The sequence below is a fragment of the Falco cherrug genome, chromosome Z (assembly GCF_023634085.1).
Source record: "Falco cherrug isolate bFalChe1 chromosome Z, bFalChe1.pri, whole genome shotgun sequence".
Taxonomy (NCBI): domain Eukaryota; kingdom Metazoa; phylum Chordata; class Aves; order Falconiformes; family Falconidae; genus Falco; species Falco cherrug.
This window is the reverse complement of record NC_073720.1, coordinates 36,273,382-36,290,877: the sequence shown is the minus strand read 5'-3', so window position 1 is coordinate 36,290,877 and position 17,496 is coordinate 36,273,382. Positions and strand designations below refer to the sequence as shown.

Here is a 17,496-nt window from a genome sequence, read left to right as displayed (position 1 = left end):
ATAACCATCTAAACCAAGTTTCACGTTATTATTTTTCCTCAGTCTCACACAGACCCAAAACATTTTTTTTTTTAATTCAAGCAGTACATAAAGCTACTGGACAAGGATTACATCCCAAGCAAATATTCAATATCCTGAATGGATTCAACATTTGTTCCTGTCTCAAATTAACCCCCGTGTGCACTGGCTGGCTGTGTAATGGCAAGAAAAGATGTGCATGATTATAACACTGTCTTTCTTCAGTACTAATGTTAGGACTTTTGCAAAGAGAAATTACCAACGTACTTCCTGTAGTTGCACAGGAGGTAAACTCAGACAAACCACTTGAGAACGGCCCTGCCTGGAGCCTCTGGCAGAAAGCACCAGGGGAGACCGACTCCAGGCCCACCCCTAGGGTTTTGGAGCTTGGGATACAGGGGATCTGAGGCTCGCTACACTCCAACTGAAAAAGATATACCGGCAGCTTACGAAGGGGTTTGAGCTGCTTCAGAAGCGATTGGTACTGAAGCGCAGCTCCTGCTGGCACCCTGGCTGCCTGTGCTGGGTGGGATGTTCAAAGGGAGGGTCTGCTCCACACAACATGCTACTGATACTACATGGAGTAAGTGGGTCACGCTCTCACACAAGCTCGCATAGGAAATGCCAGTCATCCAGGAATCTTGGCAGCGATCATGGACTGGCCAGAAGGCAAAGATTTCAGAATGTCACCAGAGGAGGAGATGACACATGCTGAAGAAGCCCCACTGCATAACGCATTACCAGAAAATGAGAAGCAGTATGCCTGGTTTAGTGATGGGTCCTGCTATATTGTAGGAAAGCATCAGAGGTGGAAGGCAGCTGCTATGGAGTCCCCTATGACAAGCTGCAGAAAGTTGACAAGTTGTGAATCGAGACAGTTTGCAGAGGTGAAAGCTATCCAGCTGGCTTTAGACATTGGTGAACAAGAAAGGTGGCCAATACTTTTACTTCTATACTGACTCACGGATGGCGGCAAATGTCCTGTGAGGGTGGTTGCAGCAAAGGAAGCAGAGCAGTTGGCAGCACAAAGGTAAACCCACCTGGGCTGCTGCATTGTGGCAAGGTATCACTGGCCAGATGGAGAACCTGGTTGTGAAGGTATGTCACATAGATGTTCACGTACCCAAGAGTTGGGCCGCTGAAGAGCATCAAAACAACCATCAGGTGGATCAGGCTGCTAAGATTCTCAGGGACTGGCTGGGCATCGGTCAGTGGGTGGTGAGGATTTGTATTGTGCATCATTTTGGGGTTGGTTTTTGTTTGTTTCCTTGAGTTTTATTTCTCTTATTCTATTATCTCCCTCTTCATTACAATTATTAACATTATTAGTGGTAGTAGTAATATATTTTACTTCAATTATTAAATCATTCTTATCTCAACCTACGGGTTTTACCTTTTTTCCAATTCTCCTCCCCACACCACTGTGGCAGAAGGTGTGAGTGAGCAGCTGTGTAGTACTTTGTTGCTGACTGGGATTAAACTATGACACCATTAGATAAGACATTTTTCCTTTAAGTATGAAATGAAATTTACAGTAACACTTGGAATCTAATACAGTACAAACTGTTTTTCTTAATTCCATCCATTTAGCTCTTCTCCACTATCTAAAATGTTTGCTGTGTTTATATTTATGGTGGAAAAGATCTTCATGGCAACAAAAAGAAAGCTGAATTTTTGCAAGACCTTGAACTGGAAAAGCCTTTCAACATCCATAATCTCACCTAAGCACTTGGCAATGGTCTCAGCAACACATTATAATCGATTTTGTTTCACAAACTTCCTGCAAGAGGCGTAATTTTGCTCTTACTTGTTATTCTTGCATGCAGTAGATGGGGAGACTCTATGTCAGAGAAGTAACTGTATCTTTTGATGGGACAGCGACTGGTAATGGATTAAGTTGTACAAAAGTTCTGCCAAAAAAGTACAGGATTTCTCTGCTGTCAGTTGAAACCATAAGGAGGACCTCTCTCAATTAGTAATTGGGGTGGGAGGTTTTTTTCCTTAAATCATCTTAGCTTTTGCATTAAGTACAATGATCCAGCCACTCACCTCTGATGGTCTTTGATTTTATTTGGTGGTTTTTGATGCCAAATGCTGATTTAGTGTACTTTGCACTAGGTTACAGGAGTTCCTTCACCAATCATCACTCCTCGGATCTTTCCCTGATCTTTGATGGGTTTTTGAGTTTATTGTGACCAGCAATTAAGCAGGTAACCTACGATACACCAGTTCAATACCTGCTCATCAGAATACATATATTTCCTCACAAATTAAGAGAGAAGCACACAGCTTGTATGTAAAACTGAAAAAATGCCAACCACAGTTACTAGTCAAAAAAACTTTCCTCATATTTTTCTCCATGACATACATTTTTCTCCGTGACATACTTGAAATCTCACAACTGCACTGTAGTTTTTAGAGTATTTTCAATCCTAGAGTATGTTAGAAAGAACCTTTAGATAACATCAGTGTCCTCAAACAGCTGACTGCCAACCCTCTAAACAATTCTGAAGCCTGATCTACACAACTTACCTTTGTTTCAGGGTTTACAATCAGAGATGTGGGCCTTACCGTGCTCCACATCTCGTATGCAGTACACATTCCACAATGTGCCCTGCAGAAAACATCTGCAAACTCTGGGACAGTTTGTAAATCCATAGGGTTTCATTTCTGAAAGTAAACACTGCAGTTTCATTTCGCTGCACAGGTACAAAGATTGATGGGAAAGTGAGGGTCACAATAAATACTCTCTTTACCTCCTGAGAGGTAAAAAGATGCCTTTGTAACAAAATGATGCAGTTCCTCTGCACATCACATCTACAAAATGCCACCAGAAGGTCACAACTCAGAGTCTTCCCACCCTAGAATTCTGTACCAATTCTTTACTATTTTGTAAGTCTCTAATGGTATCTTATTAGTCAAAGCTGAATAGCTTCAGTCTTATGGGTATCAAACTCCAAGAATTTTTGTAGATATTAAGGTTAAAAGTTGTTTGGGTATTCAAGTAACTAAATATACAGGTTGTATTAATTTTCCTAAATTATGTTATTTTTAATGGGAACTGCCTAGTTGCGAGAATACTTCCTATATAGTTGCAAATATAAACCAGGATTTTTGGTCCCCAAATTTGCTATCCCATGAACAAGAACCTAAAAATCTTTGCAGATGAAGGAACAGTGCAGGATTCTTCTCCAGAAGTTAAAATAACGTATCTTAATGGAATAAAAGGAATGTTAAACTAATTTTCCTGTAATCAGATTGCTGAAACAAAGATAATTGGTACAGTTCTTTACGTTTTCCTGAGGAAGTCTAGCACATGCTGGCTCACGTACCAATTAATTCAGCCAGGATCAATTCTACCAACAGGTAGAATTGCCAGAAGGTCTCTGTGGAAAATGGAAAAGACAACAATATATTTTGAATTCTGCAGTGTAAACAAAACATTATAATACACTTTCTGCCAATACCAATCCATTTGAATATCAAAGAAACCTTGAATTTATAAACAATATTGCTGGAAAAAAAAAACCAAGAAAAAGCCAAGTTCATTAGCAAGCAACTTCAATTTATGAAACTGGCTCACAGGGAACATACTTCAAAAACAGTGCTCTTGTTTTGTACGTATTGAATCAGGATACTGATATAATTGTACACTAATACATCACACAAACAAATCCATTTGCAAATACACTGCATTACCACATTCCGTTTGTAACACAGCACAGACAAAACGCTGCACTGAATTTCTGACCTACCAGAACACACAATCCCAAGGATGCTATCAAACAGGCCCATGAGAAAAAATACTTTGTTCTTTTTTAATCGAAGACACAGATGAACTGCCAGAGAGACTACTTTTTCAGGGAATAAACCCCTACAACAGTCTAGATACATCCAGATTGGTAACAGCAGAAGCTGGGTTTATAAGCTGCCATATCACTCTGTGTTCACAGCCAACACCCCTCGAAGTTAAAAGACTAATTAATTCCCTATATGTGGTCAGGGTTTTATTTTATCAATTCTCTGAGTAGAGATAAGCAGGCTAGCAGAAGGCTTTGCGGCAGACCAAAAGCATCATTACTTTTAGCTCCACCTACACCATTCATCTTGATACAAGATGATCTTTAAGACCAAAGTCTGTTAACCTCATTACCAGTGCTGAGTTATTTAACGGCCTTCAGACAGGTCACTTAATGACCTTAATAAATCATGTAAAAATATATTCACAGATCTTAGGTTACACTAGATTACATTAATTGGTTTGTTATATGTCCACATGTTGCTTCATAGAATCCAAAATCATCCTTTTAATACAGCTTTCTTGAAGCAATTTCTTCAAACGTGTAAACATCAGTTCAACTGACAGGACTGATTTTCCTCTTTTTTTTCATGTAAATAGTTTATACTATTTTACATTGCTTTTGCAGCAGTGTAAGAATGAGAACCATTGTGCTTTCTTAAAGCAGAAAATTAAAAACACAATTTAAATTTCTCCCTACCACCATCTGCAAAAGAAAAATAACTTTATGATTACATTCTATGCAGAAAGTCCTCTGCCTACAGAGACCCACTGTGACAGCTGAGGACATAAAAGCCAAGACAGACAAGTCTTTGTCTCTTCATAGTGTAGACTTCTAGTCTTAAATCCTCTTTTCTTTATATCAAACAGAATTTTGCTTCAGGAAACTATCAGTCCTTTCTCTCACATAACAAAAACTTTCTGACTTAGCTAATGGTGACACTGAAATCTCAGCCCTGAAGGGGCTTTAAATTCTGCTTTGTTTTCTGGAAGAAATATCTGCTTTTCACAGCCTCCCTAACACAGCACTGAGCAAAACACTTTAGTCAATTGTGGAGTGCTTTCAAGCTGAGATGCCTCTTTGGCAGGAAAGTCCTGAGACAGTGATTTAAGTCTGCTATTTCTCAGCTTCACTGCTCTAATTCATTATTTGCAAGGCTCAGAGTGACCTCCATGAGCTCCAGTTACACAGAACACTGCTCACTAGTTCCTTACCAGGAGCAGCAGGTCAGCTCTGTTCTCTCTCTTCTGCTGAACCTTTGAATTAGCCTTCAGACTAAATTGCTGTCTTGTGAGATTGCCAGTGATGGAGGTCCCACATCTCCCTCTCAGCTTTGCATGGTTTATAGGAGTCATATGTTGCAAGAAAATAGTTTATCTGAAGAAACATACAGAACCCAGTAAGCTATGACAGCTTTGCTCTAGAGCTCTATACAATGTAAAAACAGAATCTGGCCTGCTGAGGTTGAAAACTAATACACCAGGCCTGACTCTATGGTGTATCTCCTACGCAGTGTTGCACAGACAGTTCCAAAATAAAGAGGGTAGGTGGGCACTGGGAGTCTCTGAAGCAAATACTGTCCAAGGATGGATAGATACTTCACCCCTTCAGACTGTGAGAAAGCAAGCAAGGACAACCAGAAGTCAATTTTCAGTTTTGGTTAGCTTTATTTTATGAACAAGTTTCCACAGATTTTCAGGTAACTCACAATTAAAAATAAATAATTTTCACAGTTTTGCCTGAATGTTTCAGTATAGATAGTGTGTGATTTACATGGGATCACTATACACGGCACACTGCATATCTCTGTAAAGATATGCAACTTCAAGATTATCCCTTTTGCCATGAAAAAAAGTTTAGCAGCTTTTAAATAGAGGTTGTTACCCGATCTTTAATAAATCATCTGTGTTTTAAATTCACTGTATGTCTTTGTCATAAACATTCAATGAGGTAGAAGCTGAAAAAAATATTTCAGACGAGTTAAAATAGAAGTAAATCCTTCCACAGTTGCAAAATAAGGTGATCCCAAGCAGCTATAAAACAAAAGAAAAAATGGAAACTCTGTTCTCCTTTAAGAACTACAGGATATTTTGCAATATCATGTTAAGACCATTAAGACAGAGGTGTACTGACTTCTCATCAGTAAATACAACTTAATTATGAGCAAGTTCTTTTTCTACTTTTGTACCCTAGTATTGGTTATAGGCTGTTCAATGAGCTTCCCGAGTCATCCTGAAATACTTGGGAAAATGTCAGTGCATTTTATTTCATTAAATTAGCTAAAAACAATAGCTCCTGAAAAACTTGGCTATTTAGGCTATTCCTTTCAAGGAATAATGAAAACTTTAGTGCCACAAAGCACAAGATCTCAACATACTTCTGTACTTACCCCTTTTCCCATTTTTGCCCTCAAGATGCATGTTGTTCTTAGTATATGAGACAGGTTTCTTTAATGGTGGTACAGATAGGCTTATAGTTTAAAAACAAAAAAAAAAAAAAAAAGATTTTAAAGTCCAAGGGACAGCCTTGGAAATAAAAAAAATTAAATATTAAAACTTTATCAGAAGTGTTTCAGAAAAGCCATACCAAAAACTGGTGATCCTGAGAAAATGTGGTATCGGAAGTGATAGCCCTATCGGGGTAGATTTAGTGGAGCGTCACAAACTTGCAGCTTCGTACTAATGCCAAAGAGAAAGAAACATAGTAGTCTCATCTGCCACAGTTCCAAAGCAAAATCAGAGACATACATCACCCTTTAAAGTACAGGTAATGCAGTCCATCCTCACCCTTGACATGCTCACATACTATATGCTAGAACACCTTAGAGAAGACTGTCTTCCAATACAGAAGTTATTAACCTTCTATGCAGGTGTACAGTCAAACATATAAGAAAACATAATTATGTTCAGGTTCAGTAAAGAAATAGGGGCCATTACATAACTAATATATGAACTCTACCATTATAATCACATTTTTACCCTGCTTGCTCACACTGCTGTGTGAGATACAAATAAGCAGCATGTCAGCTGGTTTGTGCGCTGTATCAGGATGTTGTGCTGATCACAAGGAGCCCTCCTGGGGCCAGATTTCTCTCTTCTCTTATTTTGTACAAATGAACAAAAAGGAAAAGCAAACTCTAACTGAAGATGCTGGACCACAAGCAGGATCCTTACTTCTGTGGGTCTTTCCAGTAGAGACCAGTTTGACCTGGCTAACAGAGATGCTGGTACTGACAGCGTGTGGGCAGCACCACCACGCATGCCGGGCTGTCCTTAGTTCCCGTAGCGAAGGGCTGCCATGCACAAGTCTGTCCCCACACCAGATAGTCTGAAATGCCCCGGTGAACCTTCCTCTTCCCTAGATTCTTCCTCCCTCCCTGGAATTTCCCAGGTTTTCACTCTGCACGCACAACTTCATTAACTGTCACGGTCCATGGTGCATTACCACCCTGTCCCCTGCCCTCCATGACTGTTTCTGGGGAACTAGAGCAAATGCCCCGCTGACCTCTCTCTTAGCAGGCTGGGTCACCATGCGTGGGCTCAGGGACAGGTCTCTGCTACCCCAAAAGAGCAAGAACAGAAGGCTCTTGCATTGGCTTCCTCCCAGAAGCAGATGCCACCAGATCCTATTTTTTGTTTGTTTTTACGCTGATCTCCTTCTGCCATTTGAAAGCCAGCACCTAACACTTGCATTCAAGTACAAAGACCACTGCCTATCGATCCATTGCACTTCACACTGCTGCCAGTGCAGCCTGATGTGTATGTCTCTAAGAATACAGGCACAAGTTAACTAACTGTTAATTTATTAACTGCTAGCTGTGTATTAATGGGGAGGAACGCTTACATCCACCAGAAATGCACACAAACCTGTACAAAGTAAGTAGTTTATGCAAGATGTTGTTTTCTGCCGAGGAATGGTTTTGCATAAACCAAGTGGACCTAAGGAGCTGTAAAATTATTAAAGTGCTGTTGCCTGGATACAATTTTTTCCTATTTCCTTCCCAAATGACTCTATAAAAATACAGATTAGCTGTGTTCTTATTGTTCAACTGAAAAGCAAAAATTCCCTAAACTTCAAAGAATTAATCAAGCAATTGTCTTAAATTGAAGATATTTATTCTTTGATTGAATATATATGAATTTATACTTATAAATTTATTATAATATAAACTGTAATTAATTCTAACCATAATTTTCCTTCTAATGTGTTACTTATCTACAGTTATTTCTAAAACTGTCTACACACCTTTGTATTTTACAGATATAAAAGGTAAACTGCATGCATAAAATTGTTGTGAGAGTAACAGGTTTTACAGAGACCTATTAAAAAATACAAGATATGACACAATTAAAATTACTATGTAACTCTAATTAGACTCTCTGTATATATCCAGTATGATATATATAAACCTTTACTGGTTCTGAGCCATTTTCAGCTTTATTATGATTTTCTCATTCGCTGTACCGAATGAGCACTATCCATCTAAGAAAGACTTGGTTTTTACTTTGCTTTAGCTCTACTGTGCAATCTGTGGACTGTCTTACCACAAAACAGTATCCTGCCTAAAGATTAAATTCTTCACAATGTTGTTTCCCCACCATATTCATTAATACCTAAACTGAGTGCCCCAAAACTATGGTTTAATTTATTTTAATAACAACTCTACAAGATTGTGGAAAGCCCTAATTTTTATGTTTGGCAGTTACAGTTCCTGATATCCTTTTAATCTATTATTTATAGATTCACAAGAATAAATGATCATAAACACCTTTGGGGTTATGTACAAAGCTTAACCTCTGCATAAAGGATTATTTTCCCACTACAGTAGAGACAGTTTTACTCAGCCATTCCTAGCTGCATTGCTGACTACCAAAAGTGCTTGAGAGAACATCACTCATCTAAATATATCCCTGGTGAACCCCACATGTCCTTAGGTCCCTTCAGAAAATACATCATATTTCAATTCTGAAGTCATGAAAGATGTGTATCACAAGACACCTGAATTATTCCAGCTGACTATAGTGAGAATTAAGCAGCTGAAGATGAATACAAGTCAAATGACGTTAAAACACATGCACATCTCCCAGGCAAGTTAAAAAAAAGAGTTTATTTGCTTGGTTTTCACCTAGACATTTGTTTCAAATTCACAGGTGTAGCTGAAATGTTAATAACGATGGATGAAAGGTTCCTTTGACTCCCAGATATGATTAAAACTATAGAAGCTACTGTAAGGCTGTAACCACAAGACCTACCACTACAGGCATTCACCTGAAAAACTCCTATCTTTAATATTAGCCTCATGCAGCACTATATATATGAAAACAGTATTAATTAACTTATCAAGTTGAAACTGCAGCAAATTTATCAGTTTCTGACTTCATGTTATTTTCAATTAGTCTCAGCTTCAAGAGCCCAGCAACAGAAGTGCCACCACAGGTGATTCATACCCCTCTTCCCACGACCTAAGTCAATGTGCACAAAATTGCCTACTTGATTTCAGTCATGAAGTGTGTACTAAGTACAGAGGATGATCAAGCGCAGAAAACAGGAAAACAAAAAAAAAATTTAAAAAAAAAAGGAAGGGAGGAAAGGAAGAAAAGGAAGCAGAATGTGAGAAGAAAACAGAAAAGAGAAAGAAAAATCCACAAAACTTGCCTCTTTTAATAGTCGTTGGTTGCACAACAGTCCCTACCTATTCTTTGATGGAAGAAGCATAGCACTTACAACTAATTTCCTGACTTGCAGTTTGCTGCTAATTTGTTGCATGACCTGGAAAAAGTAGTCTTCTAATGAAGTCATAATTATTTTTACTATATACAGTAACATTCTCTCCAGCCACCTGCAGCATAAGCTATCCAACCACACTGTGAAAGACCTTGTACTGCACCCAGAAGACTGAAGGTTGTCATGGCTACTGCTACTTCAAAAGTCTTAACTTTTTATGACTAACATTTTATCTTGGTATTATGTAGTTAGTATATTTAGTATTATGACAAAACGTAAGAAAAAAACCCACATCTCTGAGCATGATGCTATGTGAACAGTAAAAAGACGGATTTTTTTCTCTAAACATTTACAATTGTACTATATAAAAGAAAAAAACCTGTTACTTGGATTGCCTTTCCATACCCCTAGCAAAAGTACTCCTTAATGTCTTTACAAAGACACCATTTCTAAAAGCATCATGGAACACAGGGTAAAGTCCATTTTTAATAAAATGCACAAAAAATTGAAAAAATTGTCACACTTAAAATAGTTGTTACTGTATGATACGGTTGTAGTAACAATTTATTACAATTGCAAGCATATTTGACTTTTTTTTTATGCCATGGGAAAACTTTATGAATTTGTGAAAGTCTTGCTTAATTAAAAGCCACAAAATCATGAATGAAATAAATCTAAGGGGCAAAAGAAAAAAAAAAAACAACAGTTAAATTATTTTTCTACAACTATGTTGCTTTCACTTCAAGAAATGAGAGTATTTCTTCTATTTTGCGCATAAGGACTCAGCTCTTATTTATGCGAGACCAGTATGGGGATTTATCCCTGCAGAAACTGCCAGCTTCAGAGCCTTTATTACTTTTTAATGATGTACGTAAAAGCTTGCTACTCACTACATCAATGAAGTATGTTACTCCACCCTAGGACTTGATCCTAATTTACCTTCAGCTCTTTCATCAATTCACATTTCTTCCTCTTAATGATACTGATAGGGTACACACAGTAAGTAAACAGAGGTTCTAGAATCTGCAAGTTCAATCCCCAGCTGAAGTTCAGTGAGAGTATCTCCAGTGAAATCAATCAATCTATACTATTTCTGCAGCAGTTGAAGTCGAGCAGCTGGAGAGAACCTAAACCCACTTTGTGGTTAGGATGGTTACTATTTAAGCTGCATTTCTTCTTGTTCCTTGATGAAGCTACCCCTTCCCCTACCTGCAGAAGATGTAGCCTGCAAAACAATGAGTAAGGGCTGTACAGAAGCATTTCTGTGAATTTTGGAGGTTTTTCTTAGAGTATGAAAGCACAGGTCAAGACCTTTCTTCTATTCTTCCCTGCCTGCAGTGAGCTTTCCAAATTAACATCAAATAGAGTATCTAGCTGTAGGAAAAGTCTGCCTACCATCAGCAGCTGCACTATTTTTAACATGTAATGAGATTTTAAACTAACTTAGTCACATTTCTTTAAATCAAACTGAAACAAGCCTTGCTTAAACAGGAATGTGTTCCAGAAACATTATGGTCCTATGAAAACAGTTTCAAAATTTCAATATATATGTGTATATATATATATATACACACATATTTGTGTATATATATATATTAAAATTTGCAGCAAAGATTGTAAGAATTATTATTACTTAATGCAGGTACAGCACAAAAATCTATAGAAATGTATTAGGACATGGTGGCTGCTTGACATCTGCAATAAACCCATTACCTATGTTAGGAAGATGTTGAGCTGCAGCATGCAGAATGTCAGAGACACACTCAAAAAAGATGAACATTTCAAGGTGAAAATATATCACCTGGGGTCAAGGTTTTGTTAAATCTGGTAGATGCATTTCAGCCCAACCATGTTTATCTGGTGGCAAAGCCAGCTTCAGCCAGAGGCTTTCCAAGCATACAAGATGACACATTGGACTTTACAGGAAGGTCTACCAGAACTGCCTAACCACAAAGTTAAGGGCTGAAAGGTCAGCTATTCTTCCGAGTATTGAAGGATTAACCTGATGATGCAGAATGCTTTAAAAAAATGTCTGTATTAGCTTTTAAGCTGGAGGGGCTTTATGCTATTTCAGCCAGCAGCAATGTTTCCTTTCTTATTCTGTGGTGGGTTTTTTTTTTAGATTTAGATTTTTTTTTTTTAGATTTAGATTTTAGATTTAGAGGACAACTCCCCAAAGCACAGAATCAGAGACATGCTAAGGAAAGGTGCAGTAAGGCTCTATTTCTTCAGTGGTTTGAGACTTCTAGCTTCTTATCTCTCAGTGATATAGCATGAATATACAGCACACAAAACGAGTCATAGATTACAAAAGGAAGTGTAGAGCAGGGAAAATGGGTCCAGACACCCCACAGGAATACTGAGATGGGAACTCAAGACTTCTGGTTTTGGAATTTGCCTTTATGGCAGTTACTCTCGGCACTTGTAATGTGACTATGCAGCTTCACTCGGTTCTAATGACAGTATCTGCATTACAAAGCCCTATTAGACTGTCTGCCCTGGTGCTACAGTAAGGTGCTATATGAGGTAATAGCTTTTATCCTAAATGCCCTACTGCAGCATTAAAACCTTAGCTGCTTTTTAAAGCTGAGAAGAACATCAGCATAGCGAAATGAGGATTCTCAGGTTACTACCCCTATAAACATGAGCAAAGCACACAAAGCAAAACCCACATCTTTGGGACCCAGAAGCTAACCCAGACATGTCGCATCACATAACAAACAGGAGAAGTTTGGGTCTTAATGAGCTGTGGAAGTCCTGAAGAGGAGGCATCACCGATAAAACAGGTATTCTTTCCAGATGTAACTAAACAGCACAAAAAATGCACCAGTTCATACCCACCACTACTGCTGTAAAGCTGTGGGCAGGTCTACACTCGATCTACGAAACATGCATTTTCACACTATGTATACTACTACAGTACTTTCCATTAGAAATGCCAAAGAATACAAGTTAGCTAAACTGTCTCAGAAAGAGATAGTTTTGGCCATGGTCCCTTTTCTCATTAAAAGAAAAATCCCACCCAATGGCAAAGCGGGGCAGCAGCTGGCACTCACTGCCAGGAGCAGGGGGGCTGCCGGCCAGCATCTAGTAGCACACAGGCCAGGCAAACTGCTGTCCTCCGCATTTAAACCCAGAGTCAGCTTCAAGGATGCTGACTACTGTTCAGCTGAGTTTTCACACAGTCTGCCATTTGCAATACGTATCAAAATGTTTCCTGGTCATTCATGTAAGCCATGTACAACCTGCAGGACCAGGGCATCGGGCCTTGCAGCTGCAGAGGGACCTTATCCTTGCACTGGTGACATTTAGCTCCCAAGGATGTCTAGCTCAGCTTGAAGAAAAGGGTATCTGAGGTCATCACCTCCTCCCCAGAGGAGTCACCTACTCCTCAGTTATTCTTCATTAGTGGCCCCATGTGGAAACATGCCATCCACCATAGCAGCCAGCAGTAATGGAAGCCAGTGCTGGAACTTCAGATATAATTCATTTACATACAAAGAAGTGCACTTCTCTGTTTTATAGTCATCAAAAAATGCAACATAGTAACAATGCAATTCGTAATCATGCTAGGTACAAACAAAGCTGGTGCATATATCACAATAGCAAATGCTCTTTCCATACCTGTTCACTTGCATTTAAAGAATGAGATTAAGCACACTTAATCAAAATTTCCCACATAAACATTCAAATTTTCTTTTATTCTGGAGTAAAACTATCAAAAGGCAGTGTACTAGAGATAAAAAAGAGCACTTCTAAGGACACACAGCATGGCAGCAGGAGGTGAAAAAGCACCACTTACCAGTCCTTGACATTTTTCAGAAGATATGTATTTTAATTCTGCCTTGAAATGAAACAGATGCACCACTTCTCCTAAAGACAGCTCCAAAAGAAACAGAACACTTTCCAAGGCTCCCTCTCCGCCTAACATTAGCTACACACCACACTCTCCTGCAATATTCCATGTGCTAAAATTACTTGACAAACTTGCTTTGGAATATTTCGTCTCTTTAAAAGTCAAGTAGATAAGTGCTGATACTGTTCAGTCATCTGAAGAAATCTAGATACAGTCTCAACTACACAGCATTGTGTCTCCATCATAAAGTAACTCCTACGATCATGGCCTGTGATCATCACCTAGGACAGGCACAAAGCAATCTCTCAAGGGGAGAACATTGCTCATGTTTGATTTCCAAGAGACTGATTTCTTAAAGAGTTTGCAGTGCCACCTGTTAGTTAATTTCAAATTCACTGATACAGTTCATGGTCATAAAGGAAAAAAGAGACACAGAGATCCTCCTGTCATTTGTCAAATCGTTATTTTTAGAAAGATTTAAGACAGGAACCTGCTTCTTAAGCTGTGAGTATTACAAAGGATCATCAGAGTTAGAGATGATTTATTGCTTCTGTTCATTATGGATGATACATGAATAATCAAATATAAAGTCAAGTACTTGCAGACTTTCTTTTTTTAAACCGGATAGGGAGATACCTGAACATCAAGAGCCATTAACTATTCCGTGTCTGTCAAGAATTTGGAGTTTCACAAAGTACATTTCCTTCTTGCAAGATGCTTATGAGGATTATATTCACTGAGTGATTAAATGAAATAAATGTGAAAACTAAGGCAGAGTTAAATTAGCAGATTAACATTTTTAACACAAGCTATTCACTTACATGTAGTGTCTGTTTCTCTGGAAGGGAACAAGTACATTTGGGTAGCTTGCCAGGGATTTTGACTAATACAGATGTAAGTAGCTGTGAGATAATCACACCTCTGCTTTTATCCTTATGCCTCTGCCCCACTTTCCTGGAAATAGATTTTATCATGCCCGGAACAGTCTTTAAATAAAACTTAGAGTGTTAAGAGTGATCCTGTCTGGTGTTAAAGTCTATGGGGCTTAACTGAAACAGTGATAAATGTGCAGGTGTCTATGTGATCATGACAATAATATAAAAAGTTGAGCTTGTCCATTTTGAACAAAACCAGGAACTGGTAAGAGTACTTCCCTTCCCTTTATTTTTCAATGTACAATCTCTTCAAACTGAAGGCTGAAGCATTAGTAGCAACATCTTTTTCTCTGTTAAGGGCTTCACAAGTCCAGAAGGGTAAAAATAATGTGCTAGCCATTTGTAGGTCATGGATTCACTCTGCTTTTTAACTCTACAGATGAAGCTGTCAGAGCAATAACTCTGTAAGAAGGATTTTCTCTGCCTGCACAACAGTAGCAATAATATAACTCTTCCAAGCAAACTATGCTTATTGGGGTTGATTTTTTCTACTTGGATATAAATGAGTAATGCTGTATCAATAATCCTGAGAGAGTTCTACATGATCCATTCTCCCACTGAAAGCCTTAACAAAACACCCTTTGATTTTACTAACATAAAATGCACATCCCATACAAATGATTTTTTGGGGGGACAGGAGAGCTGTCTTACAATTTGACCAAGTAAATGGCCTATCCTGTTACCTCAGTTTCCTCATCTGTGAAAACCTGATAAAAATCTTTGAGCTGCTGCCATGGAAGGCAGTGAAATGTGTTCTTGCTGTATGAAACAGGATTTGTTCAGCTAAATCTCTCAGTCTCCTATGAGGCCATTTTCTCTGCATGCTTCTCCCCTTTTTGAAATCAGCTTTTACAAAAATGATTGCAAGAACTTTGCATCCACAAAAATTCATGGAAGCAGTGGCATTATAGGCAACTTCTTAATGTGAAGCAAAACGTGGGTGAAGTTAGACTCAACAGATGCGATGCCACACATATTCCTCTTGGAAAAAGATGAACAGCTGTTAAGTTCTGCTTTGTGGGGCCTAGCTACACCAACATGATAAAGAGCATAGGAACAGACACATAAATTCCTTGCTTGACTGTATTTGACAGACAGGGTACCTTTTTGGTCACAGTATCTGGACACATTGATGCATATTCTGTAAACTGACTTCCCTCCTATTCCCCTTCTTCTATACTACAACAGATGTCTCCAAAACCTGTTTGGATCGTTTGCTCTAAATGCACAGGGTTAATTGGAACCAGCTGGCCCAGAACACATAGGCATTTAAATACCTTGTGAGGAAACCAAAACATTAGATTTCCTTTTTTCCCCCCTTTTCTTATGTAGTTACTGCTAAAACCTGTTTTGCTCCTACAGATGCCAGCAGACCCTGTGTCCTGTGGAATTAATTGTTCACAATGTTTTGCTGAAAAGGAAAATGTACCAATCCACTCATCTGGAGACCATTTAAAGTTCTACTCACACACACGTGCACCAGAGCACGCTAATTTTTTAGTCTTGTTTGCTCTTCCCATGTTTCATGTTCCATCCACAGCTGGGGTTCTGTTCCATTAGCAGCTTTCCAAGCCCTCAGAGAATAGTTAGGTGAAGGCAGTAGAGAAAAATACATTCAACTGGTTATCCACACAAACAGAACTGAAGTCATTGAGAGATTTTTAAAAACTAGTAAAAGTCTGGATGCATTCTGGCCTAGAGGTAAGCTGAACAGGATTTGTCAGGACTTCAAGTTTGCAATTTCAGGGACAGATTTCAGTTAAATCTGCCTTCAGATCCAGCTGTAATGATAAATGGCCTGCAAAACATATGTTGTTACCATTTGTACTGGAGAACAGAATACGGCAGACTTTTATTTCTCAAGTTAAGTTTGAATCCTGACACCGTTAAGAAAAAAATCACTGCACTTAGGATGCAAAAAAAACCCCAAACCACAAAAGGTAACTTTAGCTACCTACCAAAGTAAAACTACACAACTGCACAGGTAGGCACCTCCTAACACTGAAATGCAGCACCTTCACAAAACTTTGTTAGTCAAGAAGACATACTATATAGAGAATTTCAAAATTCTCCCCTGGACTCAAGAGAATGGTAAATCTAGGCAGGAATAAAAATGGCTTGTAAGTTAACGATCCATTTCCCTGATATGCCCCCAATAAAAAATAATAGATGCATGCTTCATTACTGAATTGGATTGCCAACAATGCCTGCGCACAAAGCACAAAGTCAAAGATAAGACTGGCTCTCAGAAGTACTTGAAGTCAACTGACAGGGAACTGTGGCTGACACTTCTTCAGTCTGGAGGAAGCAAAAATCACATGATTCCACTAAAAAGCAGCTATTGCTTGTTGTCCAAGACCAGTGTGAATTGCATCCAAACTGGCCAGAATCAGAGGGGAAAGATGCATAGTGATTGAGACACATTTTTTTCTGCTCTTATTCCTTAATATCAGAACATAACGCTCTTCCAGTGTATCCACCATTTCAGGTCACACTGCGTTGACTTTATAAAGCAATGTATAACTACCGTATTTCTATGAAATCCTGAATTTTTACTCAAATTTGATGCTTAAGCAGACAGCATGCTCCTGTAAGCAGTTCAGAAGCACAATTTTTACCACTTGAGAAAGGGTTACAAGCAAGCAGTTCAGAAGCACAATTTTTACCACTTGAGAAAGGGTTACAAGCATCAACCCCTTGAAATGACAAATACAACAATTTAATAAAATTCATTGCTAAGAGACCATGATGATGTATCTTCTAGCAAGGAATTCAGACTGGAGAAATGGTGCAATAAGCAGATGAATGTCATACATAGCAATGACTAGGTGAGATAATTATTGTAGGTAACACAAAGGTAAGCAAAATCAGAGTGACTCGCTAAGAATACATGACTGCAGGCCTATATGCATCTCAGCTAGCAGCTACTGCCTGCTTAATTTAGCAGCTAACAAGAAAACTTGATAGTGTGTAGTGAGACAGTGATTTATTGTGGGTTCCAACTTTTTATTAAATTTATTTTGCATTTGTTGAAACACCGAAGTCGGCCAAGCAATAAACTCCGTATCAATTTCTTCATATCACATTTTTATTTTACTTGAAAAAACTTTAAGTGTTTCAAAAATGGACTTTGTTTTAGTCCACAAAAAAAATTATTACATAT

The 17,496-nt window shown here is 38.5% G+C and overlaps 1 protein-coding gene across 2 annotated transcripts in view; it reads right to left on the bottom strand.

The window, feature by feature from the left end:
- SH3GL2 (SH3 domain containing GRB2 like 2, endophilin A1) overlaps window positions 1-17,496 on the bottom strand; it is a 101,845-nt gene that overhangs the window by 49,175 nt on the left and 35,174 nt on the right. The window contains exon 1 of one of the 2 annotated variants that reach the window (XM_014281384.3): window positions 13,345-13,488. The exons of the other annotated variant lie outside the window; for it this stretch is intronic. Within the exon in view, the coding sequence (XP_014136859.2) occupies window positions 13,345-13,473 (129 nt within the window). The 5' untranslated portion in view covers window positions 13,474-13,488. Of the gene's footprint in view, window positions 1-13,344; window positions 13,489-17,496 lie in introns of those variants that run through there. 2 annotated transcript variants of the gene reach the window in all.